The sequence below is a fragment of the Pseudorasbora parva genome, chromosome 25, assembly GCF_024679245.1.
Source record: "Pseudorasbora parva isolate DD20220531a chromosome 25, ASM2467924v1, whole genome shotgun sequence".
In the NCBI taxonomy this organism is placed as follows: Eukaryota; Metazoa; Chordata; class Actinopteri; order Cypriniformes; family Gobionidae; genus Pseudorasbora; species Pseudorasbora parva.
Window position 1 is genome coordinate 18,385,089 of NC_090196.1, and position 21,316 is coordinate 18,406,404.

Below are 21,316 nucleotides of genomic sequence, written 5' to 3' on the forward strand. Positions count from 1 at the left end.
TTTTATATCCAAGCTTTTTTCACTCATTTCCTACATCTCCCATGAGGTGTTGGTGTTTTTCTTCAGGGCTGAGAAGTGTGGTGTATGTGGGATGCTGCTGTGGCTCTGCCCTCAGAACAATACAGTGCAACCCTGTGTAACAACAATATGGATAGTATCCGCCGTAATTGCCCTGTTTTATAGCACATTTATTTCACTTGACGCGGGAAAAAATGTGGATACCGACTGAACATGAAAAATATGGCGTTGGTAAGTAATATATTTACATTATATTGCCGCATCGTTAATAAAAACGCAAGTTAAATCGCTGCAGGTGCGATAATGAGCCGTGACATCCACAATCTGATGGCAGATGAAATGTCACATAATTTCCCGCTGATTTAAAATATTCAAGGCAAGTGATAGAATAATGGATATCGAGTGTTTTTATTATTTTATTATTATTATTATATTTATTTTCGGAGGAAATAATTTATTTTGTTTTTCTTCATTAATTTGAATGGTCATCTTGAATAGCTAATTTCTGCAGCAATAAGAAGAAATAGCCGCAGTAAAGACTGATCTTTTGTCTTTCTTCATACAGACGCTCTAATTCATTTACTGAGAATATGATATTACCATAGACTGTGAGGGTTTTACATCTAAAATAGAAACAATACTGTTTTATTTGACAAATAGTGTATTTATTTGTATCAGTCCTTCTTTACATCTACAGCAACTATTAACATATAGCCTACGATTTACGTTCTGTTAATATTTATTTAAATATTCAAATTGAAATATTTACTTGTATACTCCTATCTATCTATCTATCTATCTATCTATCTATCTATCTATCTATCTATCTATCTATCTATCTATCTATCTATCTGTAGGCTATGTGTACACACACACACACACACACACACACACACACACACACACACACACACACACACACACACACACACACACACACACACCCTGTTTACATATTGATAAATGAATGATGGTGCTTGAAATCATGGAATCATGCTTTTATTAAGTGCAACCAAGTCTTCAGGGCAAATTAAATGACAACCTTAGTGATCTTATTTTGATTTGTTATTTTTTTGTAAGTTTGTTGTGATAGCAGCTGACAGTTTGAAGGATGATTTTTGGCAGATGAGCAGCAGAGCAGTCTGGAATCTGCCCAGCTTTCATTGGCTGATAGCTAGAGACAAAGTCAGTTGAGGAGTCCAGTATTACAGAGGAGTTCACATATGGACCTCAGGACTTCTATGATCTCATTCACTACAGCTTTACGCCTTTACCCAAATAAACAACAGGGTGACATTTGGTCATTTCTTCACTTAGAAGGAGAGAAGGTCAGAGCAAAGAAGAGTGGTGGTTTGAAGGGGCAGGGAAGGTTAGACAATAAACAAAGCCTCTGTATCTTTGTGCTTAAATTGTAAAATTATATTATGGCAAATCGGGGAATTATTTTCTTTATTCACATTAGTGACAAGCCACATCTGGAGCATATTGCATTGGAAAATGGCTGCATATTACAGTGCTGCTTTTGGAAAGTGTACACAGCTACCGAAACCTTTATCAGTCATGAAATATGGATGGAGTCCAGCCGGGATGACACACACTCACACACACACAAATGCATGCATACACATTTATACACAGGCGTGCACTGTAAACTTGGCCTCTCAGCCCTTTTGGTTGCAAAATCAGCTTAATAAACCATCTGCTATTTACAGTAAATGTACAATTAAATGCAATGGCATTTCAAATAAGAATGTGTCTGTTGATCATCTTCACACCTGGCTTTTCCTCCAAAACCAATGCTGATGAAAGGAAATGAGGATATTAAGTGAATTTTATGACATTTTGTCATTATTGTCTCCCTTTTTTCTGTTATAGAGTCCAGATTATAGTGTTCAAACTTCAAAAATGACCCAAACACACCTTAAATTTAGTCTATATGTTTCTGTGCAAATACTAATTGTTCTCAATTAATTCAAGTAGTGTTGTGAGAGTAATACAATTAAAACTTAAAGGTATAATTAACCCAAAAATGAACATTTTCTCACCCTCATGTTGTTCCAAACCTGTATGATTTTCTTTCTTTCTGTGGTACTTGAAAGAAGGTGTTTTGGATCCCATTAACTTTAATTTGTCTGGACAAAAACAAAAAAAACAGTACAAACATTCTACAAAATGCCATGAGAATTTTCTTATTTGGTTGAATGCTCCTTTTAAACATCATCCTGAATGTCATTTCTGCATCCCTGCTGAATTGAGATGCTGATTGGCTAGTGATGAAAACCACCATGTGGAATCTGCAGGCAACAGCTGTGAACAGACAGTTTGACAAGACCATATTGGTTTATAATTACGCCATAATGTTCAGAACATTTAATCAGTAAAGTGAAAGCTGATGTCACCAGCACATAACACTTTTCTTGTTACTTTTTGTTCCAGACTCCCACATGTGCATCAGCGCTGTGTGACATCTCTTCCGATTGTTTAAAAATTTAGCTTAATTGAAGCATCAACCGCTTTACTTTCCATCAGACCAAAAGCTGATTTCAGTCAAACTCTTTAGCAAAAGCTGGGATTGCCGTGTCCCTGTGCTTCTCGGTTTGGATTTATGACGGGAGCGCATTCGGCATGCAAATGAGTCTCTTGCTTTTGTCACATGCTGACTGGGCGCCTACTGTGCCCTGGTCAACAGGCATGCTGCCACTCTGAGAAAGAGATAAGATTGACAGATAAGGCTAGAAGAGGCATAGTCAGCTGCTAGATCTGTGAGACGTTGGTGGGAATTAAATGAGACTTCCAGTGCACACATAAGCTCTGTTCCTAAATCTAGGGAGCATTTTAAGGCATCATGGGAGGCAAAAGCTGTTCCTAAAGGTTGGCAGCAACATTATGCGGCCCTCTAATTTGGCCAAATCATGAGGCGGCACTCCATGTATCCTTCACAGCCATCTTTAGAATTTTGTGTCTGAACTTCCGTTTTTGCAGTAGCTCTGTATTTCTATGGCATCGCTGTCGAAGAGTAATTAGCTGGTGAAATGGATTTACTTATTGTAGAGTTAACTAAACTATGGCTGCTTGATTATGACACATTATATTCACGATTATTTAGGTCAATATTGAAATCACGATTACTTTACACAACAAAAAATCAGTACTTTGTTTTTCAGGAAGATACAGTGAGGAAAATAAGGATTTGAACACCCTGCTATTTTGCAAGTTCTCCCACTTGGAAATCATGGATGGGTCTGAAATTGTCATCATAGGTGCATGTCCACTGTGAGAGACATAATCTAAAAAAAGAAAGAAAGAAATCACAATATATGATTTTATTAACTATTTATTTATACGATAAAGCTGCAAATAAGTATTTGAACATCTGTCTATCAGCTAGAATTCTGATCCTCAAAGGTTAGTCTGCCATTAAAATGTCCACCTCCACTCCATTTATTATCCTAAATTAAATGCACCTGTTTGAGGCCATTAGCTGCATAAAGACACCTGTCCACCCCATACAATCAGTAAGAATCCAACTACTAACATGGCCAAGACCAAAGAGCTGTCCAAATACACTAGAAACAAAATTGTACACCTCCACAAGGCTGGTAAGGGCTATGGGGAAATTGCCAAGCAGCTTGGTGAAAAATGGTCCACTGTTGGAGCATCATTAGAAAATGGAAGAAGCTAAACATTCCTGTCAATCTCCCTCAGACTGGGACTCCATGCAAGATCTCACCTCGTGGGGTCTCAATGATCCTACGAAAGGTAAGAAATCAGCCCAGAACTACACGGGAGGAGCTGGTCAATGACCTGAAAAGAGCTGGGACCAACGTTTCCAAGGTTACTGTTGGTAATCCACTAAAACGTCATGATTTAAAATCATGCATGACACGGAAGGTTCCCCTGCTTAAACCAGCACATGTCCATGCCAGTCTTAAGTTTGCCAATGACCATTTGGATGATCCAGAGGAAAGTCATTTTGTCAAATGAGACCAAAATGGAATTTTTCGTCATATTTCCACTAAACGTGTTTGGAGGAAGAAGAAGGATGAGTACCATCCGAAGAACACCATCCCTACTGTGAAGCATGGGGGTGGTAGCATCATGCTTTTGGGGGTGTTTTTCTGCATATGGGACAGGGCGACTGCACTGTATTAAGGAGAGGATGACCGGGGCCATGTATTGCAAGATTTTGGGGAACAACCTCCTTCCCTCAGTCAGCGCATTAAAGTTGGATCGAGGCTGGGTCTTCCAACATGACAATGACCTGAAGGACACATTCAGGATAAGCAATGAGTGGCTCTGTAAGAAGCATATCAAGGTTCTGGCGGGGCCTAGCCAGTCTCCAGACCTAAACCCAATAGAGAATCTTTGGAGGGTGCTCAAACTCCATGTTTCTCAGCGACAGGCCAGAAACCTGACTGATTAAGAGAAGATCTGTGTGGAGGAGTGGGCCAAAATCCCTGCAGTGTGTGCAAACCTGGTGAAAAACTATAGGAAATGTTTGACCTCTGTAATTGCAAACAAAGGCTACTGTTCCAAATATTAACATTGATTTTCTCAGGAGATCAAATACTTATTTGCAGCTGTATCATCCAAATAAATAGTTAAAAAATCATACATTGTGATTTCTGGATTTTTTTTTTTTAGATTATGTCACAGTGGACATGCACCTATGATGACAATTTCAGATCCCTCCATGATTTCTAAGTGGGACTTACTTGCAAAATAGGACTGAATGCGGCAGCGACAAAAATCAGTTTACCAATATCGATGATCTTATTTTCTTAATTGTTGGAAGACAGAAGAAATTGAATTTTAAATATGATTAATTGCACAGCCCTAAACGAAAGTTATTACGAGCTTTTTACAACGAGTGTTTCATTTATAAAGCCGTAGGATCTTACCTTCATGATGCTGATATACGCTTTTGCATTCTCTCTGAAAAGTTTCGTGTAGCATTCACCCAAGAAACGTAGCTTTTGCTCGAAAATAGCTTTTGACTGGTTCATCCCTTATGATTGTGCCAATGTAGTTAACAAACACTTATTAAAAAACACTTTAAACTAAATATATTTGGTTTGATATGTATAGTTGTATATTACGTAGTACACATGTAGTTGTTTTTACCAGTGTTTTTAACATTTGAAAAAATAAAAATTTAACGTTTTATTACATTTTTGTTCCTGAAATCCACCCTTCTGATGGGATCAGGATAATACAGATTTTTTTGTGGATCAAAGGTATCCCATTCTTACAAAAAAAGTAATGAACAACACAAACTGATGATTTGATCCAGATCAAATACAAAATTGGATTTTGCAATCTAATCTGTTTTCAGAATCCTTTTTTCTTTTGAACCCATTTTCAAGATTGCAGGGGATTGTAAGAGTAGGACTTATGCGGAGAAGTCCTGCAAAAGTCACAAGAGATGGATAAAGTGTTCACAACAATGCATTAAAATGCATTTAGAAGATAAAAAAGGTGATTTTTCATTTTAATTCCAATTTTATCACGTTATTGTAGCAACTACAAACTCTGTTAGAATTAGTTGCATATTGAGTCTCTTATATAATGTGTTTAGCGCTGTTATTGTTATAACAGTCACATTTTAAAGTTACTTTCACCCAATGTTAAACGTGTTATTTATATACAATATTGAAGTATCAGGCTGACAGTAACATGTTAAGACACTAAAGGATAAGATATTACTTAATGTATGTGCAATCATAAATAAGCCTGTTTAAGTTTTAAGACAAGTTTTAAAATTGTGAATACTAATGTTCAGGGTAAAGGAGTTCCCCAAATGTGGGGCAGCATAACTAAAAGCCCTAGACCCCATAATGTTTAGACGAATGCAATGTAAGACTGAAAAGATTGATGAAGAAGATCTGAGGGTAAGGGTCGGGAATATCATAAAGATATGGCGGAGCTAGATTATTAAGAGCCTTGTTTGTAAGGAGCGAGATTTTACAATTAATCTGATATTTTACCGAAAAGGTACACCCCTAAATAATACATATTAGTACCTTTAAAGGTACATATCAGTACTTTAAAAGTGTGAATTAGTACCTTAAAGGTACATATTCGGTGTTGTACCTTAGTTTACTGCCCCAGTGACAGAAATGTACCTAATTTTCTGACAGTGTATGTAGAAATGTATAAGGGATACAAAAGAGATGAGAATACCAATGGTCTACTCTATAGGCTATGTGATGTGCATGTACAAGGATATCATTGCTGTTAGTTGTCAGAGAAGGACGAAGACGGTTTGTTTTTTGTAAATGACTATATGCAGAACTAATAATATTATGCGAGCTTCAAATGATAGGGTGCCATCAAGGACGATGGGCTGCTATCATTTCAAAAGGAGGCTGTCTGTGTAGGCAATAGATAGCAAGACAGCTTTGGGAACGCATGTATACTTTGTACATACTGACATATACTTCAAGATTTGTGAAAGCTTAAAGGTTTATGGCCCATAGTGAGCTTTCGCAGTTCAAATAGCTTCATGTCGCAAGAATCGCGACAAGGTGTAAAAGTGTCACTAGTGAGTTCTTTGATACGGGTGATCTAGGGGCGTTTAAAAAAATATATCCTGTCATTAAAAAGACTCAGTTTAGTGAGAGAGCAGGATAGATTTGAATCATTCATGCTTCTAACAATCTCAGCAGCCTTTTCTGCATAATTCATTGCATGTTACCACTTCAATTACATACTAGGTGCTATGTTCTCAGTCACTGCCAAAATAGTCGTTAGGGTTTTATTCTTTCTTTGTAACAATCAGCTCATCCAGCATCCTGTTGCCAGTATCCACTCATATTTTACTCTCTCCCATAATTCCTTTCGCCCTCCAGGAGATGGCAAAAAGAAGCCAATATTGGATTAATTTTTCTAAGGCCTTGCCAGGAACAGGAATCTCTACAGATTTCAGACTTTGAGCTTTTGATACTTCAGAGCTTCTTTCTAATTTATCTCATGGGTTTAAATTAGGGATGCTAACAATTAAGCGAATTTAGTCTTTAAAATGTATCGATGGCCAATTTAGCTAGGTCATCATTACAGTTTTGAGGCTGTTTGTTTATTTTTTGAAACATAATTAACAGAGGGTCCAAAAAACCCTCTAAACAAATTATTTTACTGAAAGAACTACTTAATAAAGGTACATAGACTAAACAACAAGTAATACAATCCTGGGCTACGTTTCCCAAAGGAACGCTGCTCAACTTAGCTTGTGAGGCTCTTGAGAAACGCTGTCCTGGTTGATGATCTTCCAGCGCTGTTGGTCTTCAGCTGTGCGCTTCTATTTACCAATGGCGCTTGGGAAATCAAGATCTGTTAATCCGAGTGATCAAACCAATCCACCGCGCTCCAGCTGTGAAAAACTAGCCACGTTCACATGCACACTTTTTTGTCATTCCGATTCAATTCATTTCGATTGAAATATTCGGTGGACTGTTTACATGAGACGTTGTCTAAAGCGATCTGGCGTTTAAATGTGCTGACGCTTTCAATCGGAACCATTTTGTGACATGCGCACACAGTTTGTCTGCCGCATCAGATTCGTTGCCACAACGTTACTTTATGTTGCCTGCAACGTTCAGGGATCAATAGTTCTGTGTTGGTAATTTTTATATGTATTTATTATATTTCTGTGGGCAGACATGCAGTAGATTAACCTAATTTATATCCTAATACAGTGGATTTTTTGTATTTTAAAAAACATAAAATAACAATAAAATGCACCCAAATTATTAATAAGAACAGAATATACAGTGAAAATTGAATGGAAAGCGTTCAAGACGTACTCTGCATTACTAGTAGATAAAAGATATTTTAGATAATTAAAGAAAGATACCATAATCACAGAGGTATAAATATTAACAAAAGTAATTAAAGTAGACTGTGGGTAATTTTACTTAACCAATTTTACATAGTTGTTTTTTTTTAAATATAACTTATGAGAAACAGAGAGAACAAGGTGTTTCTCAATGTCAAGGATGCTTCCTTGGAAGGACTGATCCTTCCAAGTCACTTCCTTCAGAGGCTAGGCGAGGCTCCTCTTTAGCATTCAGAGACATGTAAATGGAACAGGCTAGCAAGTGCACGTCATTGCGTCATTACGTCAGTGAAAAGGTATGAATGCTTCCGTATGTTCCTTGGTCCCTGTTAAAAAAGACGAGAAAGCTATTAATAATGCTGTGTATAGTATAATATTAACGTTAAATTAATTTGTAGGACTACAACTTAACTAGTTATTTATAAAAGAAATGCTGCTGACGGCAACCAAGCTTAATTAAATTACAGGTCCGTTGGCCATCAATAACGTTATGTGTAAGGTTATTTGTATATTTTTTTCAGTATCATTTGTACTGGCATTTAAACGTTAAACTTTACTTATATTTACTACGGTTATAACAAAAATGTTTGGTAACGTAAATATACTTTAATGTAAAAGCATTGTGGCAAGCAGCGAGGCGAGGGACCGTGAGAGCGGGCTGGTGGAGTGATAATGAGCCGCAGTTGCCACAACGGTCTCGGCTCACCACGGCAGAGTGACGGGAGTATAAAAGGAGGAGCGTTGAAGATGAGAGAGGACCAGGCATGGACTTTGTTATGGTTAATGTTTTATTATGTGTGTGCGGGGCAGTCGTCCGTGAGGGGCTGCCCGCGTTACTTTCGTTTTGTTTATTATTTATTATAAAGTGGTTGAACGTTCACCGGTTCCCGCCTCCTTCCTTCCCATCTACGAACCCAGATATAAGCATATTTGCCCCGTTAACTCTCCGACTCCGTCAACGTCTGAAGATATCAAAGCTGTGCGCAGAGGATTGTGGGTGATTTGAGAGTGCGAAGATTGCGAAGGCTACACATATGCATCCTTTCCTGTATATGGTATATTTTTCGAACAAAGGACTCAGTCCTTGGCTGAAATTCTGAGGATCCTCGACATTGGAACAGTCCTTCGTCGGATGTCGATGACCTCGGATTTCTGGCTTCCGAGGATCCTTCCTTGACATTGAGAAACGCCTACTGTCTTCTCCAGCAAGTTTGAAAAAATACTACCTCGCGAACAGGATCTTGAACTTCACTTAGATCCTGGTCCCTGTACCACCCCAAAATCCTGAGTTCCTGCATGGGGAAAATTCCTGCGGGGGAAACATTAAGACGTTAAGGTTAGCGATAAATCAATTCATTTAAACAATGATCGATTATGGGAATGAATGTAACTTGACATCCCTAGTTAAAAGGGATGGTTCACCAAAAAGTACAATTCTATTGGAACACCAAAAATGTTCTTCCGAACTCACTGGGAATATGTCACACTTTCATTTTTATGTGTACTGTCCCTTTAAAATCCATCTTTGCTTACAGTAGTTAAGTTCTTTTCGGCCCTCAACAACAATTATTTACAATTTCATGTTTTATGTGACATGAAAGTTTTTTGAAATATCTAAGGATAAGAACTGACCGTATAGGCTGGAACCTGTCTGTCAGGTAGTTTACAGTGTGACTTGAACAGTTGTGCTCGTTGGTTGCTGTCAAAACGCATGTAGAGCATGACTGTCTGTGTGGGAAGGGTTTGAAAAGGGCACTCTCGCCAAACTGCTGTCTTTGTGCTTGTTAGAGCTCGTCAGAGCTCATCGGCTGTTTTTCATAGCAACCACGCTGATAGTCAGTTGAATTTACTCTAACCTACTGGTTGGAGAAGTTGCATATGGTTTGTTTTTCTCTGAAAAACCTGTGAGGCCGTACTTGACATGTCAGGTTTTTTTTTATGCTACACTATTGGATAGACTTCGAAGACTATTGGAAGTCCGACTATTTTCCGGTCAACTGGTTCTTTCGGATAGTTTGTTTTAATGAACTGCTTAAAAAAAAGGAATTACTAGTTTGTTTACGTAATCACGCACTGTTGTCTTGCAACTCTATTATTAAAAGGTTAGTTCACTCAAAAATGTAACTTCTGTGATTAATTACAGACCCTCTTGTCATTCCAAACCCGTAAGACTTTTGTTCATCTTCAAAACACAAATGAAGATATTTTTAATGAAATCTGAAAGATTTCTGTGCCTCCTTGACAGTCTATGCAACTTTATCTCTTCAAAAAATAAATTCAATTAAACAGTTTGAGAATTTAAGAGATAGTGGAACGAATCCATATGAAATGATTGCTTTTCTGAAAGGGACATTTTCTCAAGGGACTGTATTGCTTTATTTGATGAATTGATTTAATTTAGGCTTTTATTCACATAAAACTATTAATCAATACAAATGCAAGAGCCAATGAGGTTCATTCTCATGTTACGCTGAAAGTTTAGCTTCCGCCAAGAACCAATGAGGTTCATTCTCATGTTACGCTGAAAGTTTAGCTTCCGCAAGAACCAATGAGGTTCATTCTTGTGTTACTCAGCACATTTGAGATTCCGTAAGAACCAATGAGGTTCATTCTCAAGTTACGCTGCAAGTTTAGCTTCTGCTATGAACCAATGAGGTTCATTCTCATGTTGTTTAGCATGTTTGAGCTTCAGCAAAAAACAATGAGGTTTGTTTTTTTATTCATCAAGCAAGGGCAGTTGGTCGTCTTATGTTTGATCTATGTTTATATGTGAATAAAAGCCTAAATTCAATATGCTATCATATAAATATAATCATATAAAGCGGTCGTTTCTCTTCAGAGTGATCTCACTAATATCTCAAATAAATATGTGAGAGAGGAGGATTTGAACCTACATTGCCTGCATGAGCACATGAGTCAATGTGTCTGTCAGTTTTTTTTTAAATAAAGGCATTAACAGATCATTTACTCTTCCAAATGTGGATCAAATTGACGGAGCTAAGTGATCATGCGTTTCTGAAATGTGCTACGCACTCTTGGTTTCTATCAAGTACAGTTTCTCTGTCTTCTGTAACATTAGAGAAAGTGACAGCCAAAGACAAACAATTCCCAAAAGTGAGTTAACTGTGTGTTTTCAACCACTCTCGTCCAGTTCTTTCTCTCTGTCTCAGTTGTTCTCTCTCTGGGCATTTTGGTAATAACGGCCGTCCTGTGCGCCATGGAGAATAGCTGCAAGACATTCCCATCTGAGAGCCACGCTTCACTAATGAACACAGACTACAAACACATTTAGACTCCATTCGGTTGTCAGAAAATCATCCGAGGATGCTCTCTTGTTTAATTATGAGGCTGTGAAATAATGTTTGATATTTCTTAATAAATTCAACAAAGTAAAAAGATGTATTCCCTTGCCTATCTTCACTTAAATAATGATTCTTTGCAAACAGGTTTCCAGAATACTCAGCGGTCTGTCATTGGTCAGATGACCAGACAGCCACACCCCTGAACTCATGCTATTGGTTGAGCCACTGTTGCTATGTCAGGGTGGCTGGGGTTTTAAACAAACAGAGCAATGTTTGAATAGTACCTCAGAGCCACAGTGTTTACACTTTTGGGGCTTATTAATAAGGAGGGATAGAAAAGGCTGATATGTTAGAAACATCTTTTGACAAAGGTCAGTTACTTTTATCAAAGAATCGTTTGCTCTGCTCATACAGTATAGAGGTTACTGGGGTGTTTTTCTCTGGAGACAAATCTGGAAACGCACAGAAGTCTTGGTTTAAAATTGTTGATGTCCAGGAGAAAGAGTTGAGATGTTAAAGACCTTTTTTGTGATTTCCTTTTCTGCTAATCCTGTAGATTTCTGACAGAATTTATTTGTTAATCTAAACATTCTTTGAGCATAATAGTGCCTATTTATTTTAACTAAGATGTTTTTACAGTGATGGCATTTTATTTCTTTAGAACTACAATAGGACCTATAACTGTTTTATATGCAAATGGAGTGTTAATATAGAAAGATGTTGTGCTCTGTAAACAGAACAAAGCATAATATGTGAGAGATGTAATATCAAAACTAATATTCTCATTACTGCACACAAGGGCTGAGTCTGGAAATCATTGCACTTCAAATGAGAAAACTGCACTGCTGGTGTACCTCTGATGCTTGATTTTTATTAAAGTTTGTTTTTAGAGACTGGCTGAGCCATTTTTGGCCAATAAATTGAACTTGTGTCTCTCCTAATGCTCGGTGTGATTAAATGAACCAAAAGCTTTTTTACCATCCAGTAGATATTCTAGACTTACAGCTTAACCCTATAAAGCCTAATGTATCATATTTGATACAATAAAGTATAAAAGTTCAATTCGATTTTTCAGACTATTTTCATCAGGCTTTATAGTTAAAAAAAATGGCTTGATCGGTATAGTTCTTTTTGATGTATTTCTTATTGAAACATGAACCAGGAATTGCTGTTTCCTTTGGCGAGTGGTATTGGGGAAGGGCATTGTCATTGTAGTGTGCGTTTGATTGAAAAAAATATGGACATGCCCCAAAGTGCAGGATGAGTCGGAAAATGTTAAGAATCAATGACTTGATCATTTATTATTGCAGTGATTATAATGTTTCTAGCATGTTATATGCGTGGCGACAGTTCTTCTAACCCTAATTGATGGAGTGTGTAGCTTTTCATTTCTTAAACACATGTATGAAGACGCATCATGGCCATATTCCAGGATGACGGTGTCAAGATTCATTAGGCTCAAATTGTGAAAGAGTTGTGATGGAGCATGGAGAATCTTTTTCACACATGAATTGGCACATCTAAGTCCAGACCTTAAATTGATTGAAAACCTTTGGGATGTGCCGGAGGAGACTTTACAGAGTGCTCGACTCTTGCTTTGTCAATACAAGATCTTGACCAAAAACTGATGCACCTCTTGATGGAAAAACATTGCAACATTTATTTCCAGTCAAGATCTTGTATCGACAGTGCAAGAATCAAGCACTCTGTAAATTATACACCAGCAAACAGCAACTTGGTTTTTAAATTCAAATGTATTCAATTAAATCAAATGATCAAAAATGTTTTATATGTTTCCACCACAAATCTTACAGCTACATTTGAATAGCTCTTAATGGAGAAATTCTTAATTGGAGCAAACGGTGAAGTAATGTTTTCTAACATTAGGTGCTTTCCAGCCAATACCTTATGTTCAACCTATCCAATTGTAGCACAATCCCATGTAATCTTTAGTTTTGCAATCCCAGCCTCACTCAGTACAAAAAAACTGGCAGGACTGATCCCAAATGTACTCATACTAACATCTCTTCTGTTAGCATTCCAAGAGTTGTGTTGGTATTTCTGTGTATCAAGAGTATCGCGCTTTGCCTTCGGCTGGCATTGTCCTCTCTCGAGGCTGACTCAATACAACGTTACAGCTAGCGTCAAAAAGCAATATGAAGAGAGTTTAGTGTGCACCCCCATCCATCACCCTGGCATGCAGACAGATATCTGTCTACAGGGTATTCTGCTGCTGGATTAACACTCTGACATCAGCCATTTACTGTCTCCAGTAATGGTGATAAATGGCGTTTGCATTGAATACATTAGTACATATAAAATATAGTAAGTAATGATGGAACCACAGAATATGCTGGATAAGTGTTTTGTGGACTTTGTGTGTTTTCAGTTGTGATTTCCATGAAGCCTGCAGTGTGAGATTGTTTCAGGCCGAATCATGTTTTGCTTGGTAACACACACTCACCTAAAGGATTATTAGAAACACTATACTAATACTGTGTTTGACCACCTTTCACCTTCAGAACTGCCTTAATTCGACGTGATATTGATTCAACAAGGTGCTGAAAGCATTCTTTAGAAATGTTGGCCCATATTGATAGGATAGCATCTTATAGTTGATGGAGATTTGTGGGATGCACATCCAGGGGACGTTCCACCACATCCCAAAGATGCTCTATTGGGTTGAGATCTGGTGACTGTGGGGGTCATTTTAGTACAGTGCACTCATCGTCATTTTCAAGAAACCAATTTGAAATGATTCAAGCTTTGTGACATGGTGCATTATCCTGCTGGACATAGCCATCAGAGGATGGGTACATGGTGGTCATAAAGGGATGGACATGGTCAGAAACAATGCTCAGGTAGGCCATGGCATTTAAAGGGATACTTCACTGCTTTTTCATATTAAACGATGTCATTCCCTTAACTAAAACGAGTTGATACATACCTCTCTCGTCTGAGTGCGTGCACTTAATTTCTCTTAATCTTAAAGCAGCACTTGGCAACTTTTGCTCTCGGGGTCCCCCTACAGTTTGGAAAAAATAATGTCCTCAACTACTGTCGTAAGATCTGTCATCCTACAACAGGGGATGCCATCGCGCGTGCATTTGTTGACATGACAACCCTGATAGCCCTGACCTAGTGATGCGTGGGTCGTCTCATAATCCGCGGACCCCGTATGTCTATTTAATGGTCGTGGGTGCGGGGCAGGTTGTAAAAATATATACAGTGGTGTGGTGTGGACCAAATAACTTCATAAAAGCGTCCCGCAGGTCGGTGCAGCACTAACAGTTCCCCTGAACACTGCAAGAGGAGTTCAGAGTTCTTCTGACGTCGCGAGTGAAATGTCTTCATCCCAGGTAACGTTACAGTCAGTGGCATGTTTCAGCATGTCATATGAATATAATTTCATGGGTTTTATTTTTTTCAAACGCCAAATAATCACAATGCTCACGTTTACAAGCTAGCGTCATTATAGTAGTCTATTGGTTACCGTTTTACAGAATCTATATGATACTTCAGTTCCATGTTTGAGTGGTAGCTCACCGTAACAAGCATGACAGCATCGGTCGGGCACGCCTCCTTCAGCTCACGCCGACGAGCAAACGCTGGTCACATGTTGATCCTCATCCTGCCTTTAATCCCATCACTTTTTCGTTTCCTCTCATTGCTTTCCTCCAACAAAACCTTTTCTTTCTTATTTGTCTCTGCTACTTCGGACATGACTATATTATCCGACGAACAAAGTTGGGCTCGCACGTCCGAATTTAAGGAAGTGTGTGTGTTGGTGGAAGTGACGTATATGCTGTAAAGCTGTCGAATTTTGTAGTTCTTTTTGTTCTCTGGTTACTACCCGAAACCCGAAGTTTAAAAGTACGATTAAAAACCATACAGACCACATCAGGCTATGGCAGACGTGTCATTCAACCTATTGTAAGTCGATTTATCATCACAAGAGTCTTAAAAAATATAATTTGAAGGTTAAAAAGTTACCTAGTGCTGCTTTAATCTCACTTAATTTCGGTGACGATCTGATAGCATTTAGCTTAGCTCACTAAATCCAGTTCATTCACTATGGTACCAAACAGAGATCAAGTTAGAAGCGACCAAACACCTCCACGTTTTCTCTATTTAAATACAGTTACACGAATAGTTGAACGATCAAGTATGATGACATAAAATACAACGTGTCCCTTTTCTAAGTGGATTAAAAAGGAGAACTATAATGTATGGCGGAATAGCACTTCTGAGAGTACTTCGACTCGGCGCAGTAAAAAAGTCCCGGCTGAAACATCCTCCCTCACATCTCCCCCTCCCCCCTATTGACAGAAATGAGAAGGGAGGGGGAGATGTGAGGGAGGATGTTTCAGCTGGGACTTTTTTACTGCGCCGAGTCGAAGTACTCTCAGAAGTGCTATTCCGCCATACATTATAGTTCTCCTTTTAATCCACTTAGAAAAGCGCCACGTTTTATTTTATGTCATCATACTTGATCGTTCAACTATTTCTGTAACTGTATTTAAATTGGCATGATGGATCCATGTTCTCATTCTGTTTACCCCAAATTCTGGCTCTACCATCTGAATGTCTCAACAGAAATCGAGACTCATCAGACCAGGCAACATTTTTCCCGTCTTGAACTGTCCAATTTTGGTAAGCTCGTGCAAATTGTATCCTCTTTTTCCTATTTGTAGTTTAGATGAGTGGTGCCCAGTGGGGTCCTCTACTGCTGTAGCCCATCCGCCTCAAGGTTGTGCGTGTTGTGGATTCACAAATGCTTTGCTGCATACCTCGGTTGTAACGAGTGGTTATTTTAGTCAAAGTTGCTCTTCTATCAGCTTGAATCAGTCGGCCCATTCTCCTCTGACTTCTAGCATCAACAAGGCATTTTCGCCCACAGGACGGCCGGATACTGGATGTTTTTTTTCCTTTTCACACCATTCTTTGTAAACCCTAGAAATGGTTGTGTGTGAAATCCCAGTAACTGAGCAGATTGTGAAATACTCAGACCGGCCCGTCTGGCACCAACAACCATGCCACGCTCAAAATCGCTTAAATCACCTTTTTTTTTCCCAATTCTGACATTCAGTTTGGAGTTCAGGAGATTGTCTTGACCAGGACCACACCCCTAAATGCATTGAATCAACTGCCATGTGATTGGTTGATTAGATAATTGCATTAATGAGAAATTGAACAGGTGTTCCTAATAATCCTTTAGCTGAGTGTATATGATTTGGTTAAAAACGTGCACGAATGATGGTCATGGAAGCATCAGACAATTAAGTTATGTGTGCACTGTATTAATTCATAACTTTGATAAAGTTTCATTGTAGTATAATTTCCTGTTATTATTGAAAATGTAAAAACCTAGTAAATTATTTGAAGTAGTTTTTTGCAACAAAAAAAGTAACATTAACATTTAAAAAGTATTTATAAAAAAGTAAATAAAAAAATGTTATATACATTTTTATTTATATATTATATATTAATATTTACAGTACCTGTCAAAAGTATAGAAACATTCACTTTGTCGTTGAATTTGTTTAATCACAAATACAGTAAATACAGTAATATTGCAAAGTATTATTACAAATTAAAATAACTTTTTTGTATTTTAATATATTTTAAAAAGTAATTTATTTCTGTGATGTAAAGCTGAATTTTTAGCATCATTGCTCCAGTCTTCTAGCCTAGAAATCTAGACGCACCCTAGCGGCAGCAAATTTAATCTGCCCACAATTGTCGTCTAGGCACTCTCAATACCCTTCTGAGCTGTGTTCCTCAAAATCTTGCCGGGCCAATCACTTCATGTATAGAGTCGGCGGGCGGGGCCATAATGACGACGGCCGAGTTGCGTTTGCGTGCTTCTAGTAAACACAGAAACTGGCGAACGCCGGCGGTTTTTCGAATCAGCTCTGACCGCGACTCTGGAAGACTTGGAGTTAAGCTTTTCTCTGAGAAAAGAACAAAGAGCGGGAAGATGTGTTCGTAGTTTAGCCGACCGGATACGGTATATATATATATATATATATATATTATATTTTAAAGTTAATATAAATATAAAAATAGGAGAAATACACAATAATATGCAATACTGGCTGATTTAACAAAAAATCTGTAATATTAGCCGATTCGTGCATCAGTAATGTTTTATATTATGAATGCACAGGCTAGAAAGCTTTATGCACACCTGAATTTTAAAATTTGAAATCTTTTAGTTCATAACATTGTGGGGAAATTATTTATAAACACAGCAGAGAAAAACGTGTCAGCAGCAACCGGAGTGATGCAAGGGACAATCGCTCAGTCCATCGTGACCTTTTTTTCCAAACATACCCAGCTCCGAAATGTGCAGTGTGTGTGATATTCTTCATATCCACAGAGATTTAAAAGCTGTAAGTGCATAATATTATTCAGTCTCTAAATGTGGCCACATTAATTAATGCCACCTTAACCTTTCTAGACTGCTTAGATGTCTCATAGCAGGCGTATTGTCGCAGACTGAACCTTCCTGCATTATACCTGTAGATCCTAGCCACACGAGTGAGTCACAGGGACTGCGTTATAGGGGTCCGGAGGGCTCTTTGCACCTGGTAAGGGTTATGCGAGACGGGCCTCTGGCTGCCCTGTCTCTCTGCCAAGCAGCAGTGTGTGTCCACAGCGCTGACAGCAGGACCGTGGGAAAGCGTTTAGCACAGGCGCACAGCTCAAACGGGGCTGCCTGTCCTATTACAACAGAGCTTTTGTCACTCCCGTTGGCAATGGCTGAGGTTGAAATAGAGGTTTTAGTCATAATAGGCATCATATCATATGCAATTTTATATTTCACTCTGTGAACTAGATTTGTGCATTTCCTGAAGACAACATGACTGCTTGCCCATGCAAAACTCCCCGCTATGATTGCTATATGTGTCAGGACTGTGTCAGGAGTGTAAGGTCAATTTGTGAGGAGTTGTTCTTTTGATTCTGTTATTTTCAGTTGATCACTCAAAGCTGGTTCATGAACTAATATGTCTAGTCATGGAAAATTCCATGAGCAAAAACCCATTGTGAAAATTCATTGGTTAAATAAGATATTTGGGCCAATGACGTCACGGTGACGTGAAATTCATTTATTTTAAAAATGCACAATCATTTTAGATTTTTTCCCCCCACATACTTTTTAAAATAAAATCAGACATATCACTTGCCTGGATATCATAATGAAGAAAAAAGCCTGGGTAAAATAAAATAAAAAATCTAGGAAAAAAAAGATTTTTTTTTAACAAAACTGATTAAAAGGAATATTTGCTTTTTAAATTATCCTATTCTATAAAAAATGTTACTTTTTCATTTGAAAAAAAAGAAAAACTTTTTGAAATTAGTAAAATGCAAGCACTTATATTCGCCCATTTATTAAATTATTTGATATTTAAAGTTATTTGATCAAAATATTTTTTTGTTACTAAAAGTAATTGTTCTGAAATCGTTGTGAATAAATGTAAAACAACAACAACAAAAAGTCTGATAGATTAATATGAACTGTTTGTTAAAAGAACCTCAGCAGCCTAATAGCGGTCATCAATGTCAAAATGATGGCCTATCAGATAAAAGGAACTTTTTTTTATATGTAATGCTGCTATTTTGAATTGAAAATATGCAATAATTTAACTGGTGTCATTCATAACTGAATGTGATAAGACAACAATTATTAATAGTGTATTTTTAGACATATTTACAAAAGTGAATGTGTGCCTATTTTTAAAAATATATTTGCAAAGTAATTTTTAAAATATTATTTGCAAATTTTAAATGATTGCTTCACAACTCTCATTGCTAAGAACTTTTACCGTTTTTATTTCTTCTTTATTCCCTTAAATCCATTAAAATCTTTTAAATATATAATTTCTTTAAATAAAAAACACCCCCAAAAAAGAAAATAAATCTTTGGTCCCCCCCATCGTTCAGGACATGGTTACAGCCTTGCTTGCAACACCTCTGGTGGGTTCAGGGCGAATACTGTGTTTCTGCTTCACATTTTTGACAGGCATTGAGCACAGCAACACATCTCATCTTTAAAAGCTGACGTGGCTGTTTTGGCAGCCTGCTTAACCTCTGAGCAGTGTCAGAACTCTGTCGGTTTTGTTTATGCATATGATTATTTATTTATTTCCATGTCAGATAGTTTCCTTAGCCACTTGATATGAAAATGAGCACTCAAAATTAACATATTTGTGCATAAAGAGCGTGCGCATATGGATGCAGAAAGTGGTTGATAGGTTGAGCCTATGTGCTCCTGTGTGGAGAGATCTTGTACTTATGTAACATGCTTTGGGAGGTGACTCAGGGTTTATTTAAAAGAAGTGAGATAATGTTAGAATCTTAGAAAGCAGAGAATGTTAGAAAGCATATTTAAGCATAGTATGGTTTATTTTTCATAAAGAAATATCTGCTGGGTTGGGTGTTTTTCACAAATGAATTGAGAATTACTGTAAAATCCGTTTGCAGTGAATATTGAATGTAATGTTGTTTATATCACTTTGTCCACTGGGCTGACTAAAGATGCAGATTTTGTGAAGACAGACGGTTTTGTCACCTTGTGGACTTTCAGAACTGTGATTTTGCTCATGTCGCACATTGATTTACTTATTGTTTGCTTGTTTTTCCCTCAGTGCTGGCAAATTTTCGAGGAATGGTTCAGCATGGACTCCCGCTGGAGATCGGCGACACAGTGCAGATTCTGGAGAAATGTGAAGGTACTCAATGTTGTTGTTGTGTTGATGACAGTCAACTTCTTTACAACTGTAGATCCTCAGCTAAGGAGATGGATTCTGTTGAATATAATTGTTGATATGCAGTCAGTTGGTTGTACGTTTTAGTATATTAAGTATATTTTAGTATATCCACATGGTCGAAAGTTGAAGAAACACCCTTAGTTGCATTACATACTCACCCTTGATTTGACAGACAAGGCTTAAGCTAGTCCCAGACTAAAATGCTGTTTTAACCGCAACTTATATCTTAAAATATGTAGGCTTAAGTGCCATTGTTTTGTCTCAAGATGCACACCAGTAATGTTTTTTTTCTAAGGAACTTTTATTAACTTAAATTTCCTTATTAAGGCCTAATCCTGGCTTAAGGCGCCGAAACACTCACGGCAAAGTCCTTTTTTGTTCTTAGTTTAGGGGTAAAATGAAGTTCGAAATACGTGAGCAGCGATATACTGTTCGTGAACATCTGACGCTGCTCACTGCTGAGAGCAACGCTTAGATGAACATGCAAATTATGTGCTGCGCACTTTCCTCTTAATAGCAAACTAGACACTGAACAAATTTGAGAAAACAGCAAGCATTTTAAAGGCACGGTATGTTGTATGTCTGTAGACAGCAGAACACATGCAGTTGGAATCTTTATAGACCCAAGGAAAGCATTCGATTACATCAATCATTCTATCCTTGCACAAAAAAAAGAAAAATGTGGTATTCAGGGAGTAGCTGGGAACTGAATTAAAAGCTATTTAGATGAGAGACAAAAAATTGTTAAAATAGGGGACACTGAAACCAAATATATGAGCATTTTGTGGGCTTCCTCAAGGGTCTATTCTGGCTCCCTTGCTTTTTAACTTATATACTGTATTAATGATATATTCAACGTATCATATTTATTAAGAATTGTGTTATTTGCTGACGATACCAACTTACTTTATTCTAACCATATATACTATAATAGACTTGGCTGGATTTAAACAGACTATCACTCAATTTAAACAAAACAAAAAATATTATGTTTGGTAATTATAAGGAAAATTCAGAACTATTTATACATATAAATGGTATTAAAATAGAAAAAATAACAGAAATCGAATTTTTGGGAATCACGATAGACAACAAACTAAGCAGGAAATCACACATTGGACACATTCAAAGGACGATATCTAAAAACGTTGCCATTATAAATAAAGCTAAGTACGTTTTAAATTACAAGGCGCAGTGTATATTGTATTATGTCTTATTTTGCCATAATTCATTTATGGAATTGAGGTCTGGGGTAATAATTCCCTGCATTCCCTTGTAATACTTCAAAAACGAGCAATCAGTTATTCACAAATTAGGATACCAAGAACATACAAATATGCTGTTTTAACAAAGTAACAAAGTGCTTAAATTTATGGACTATACGTGTG

The 21,316-nt window shown here is 37.5% G+C and overlaps 1 protein-coding gene across 2 annotated transcripts in view; it reads left to right on the forward strand.

The window, feature by feature from the left end:
* The first annotated feature begins 75 nt into the window (after positions 1 to 75).
* The window catches only part of dock4 (dedicator of cytokinesis 4), an 87,271-nt gene continuing 66,030 nt past the window's right edge, over positions 76 to 21,316 (forward strand). For both annotated transcript variants that reach the window (XM_067436329.1, XM_067436330.1), the window contains exons 1-2: positions 76 to 249; positions 19,806 to 19,889. In XM_067436329.1, coding sequence (XP_067292430.1) covers positions 213 to 249; positions 19,806 to 19,889 — 121 coding nt within the window. In that variant the 5' untranslated portion in view covers positions 76 to 212. The remainder of the gene's footprint in view (positions 250 to 19,805; positions 19,890 to 21,316) is intronic.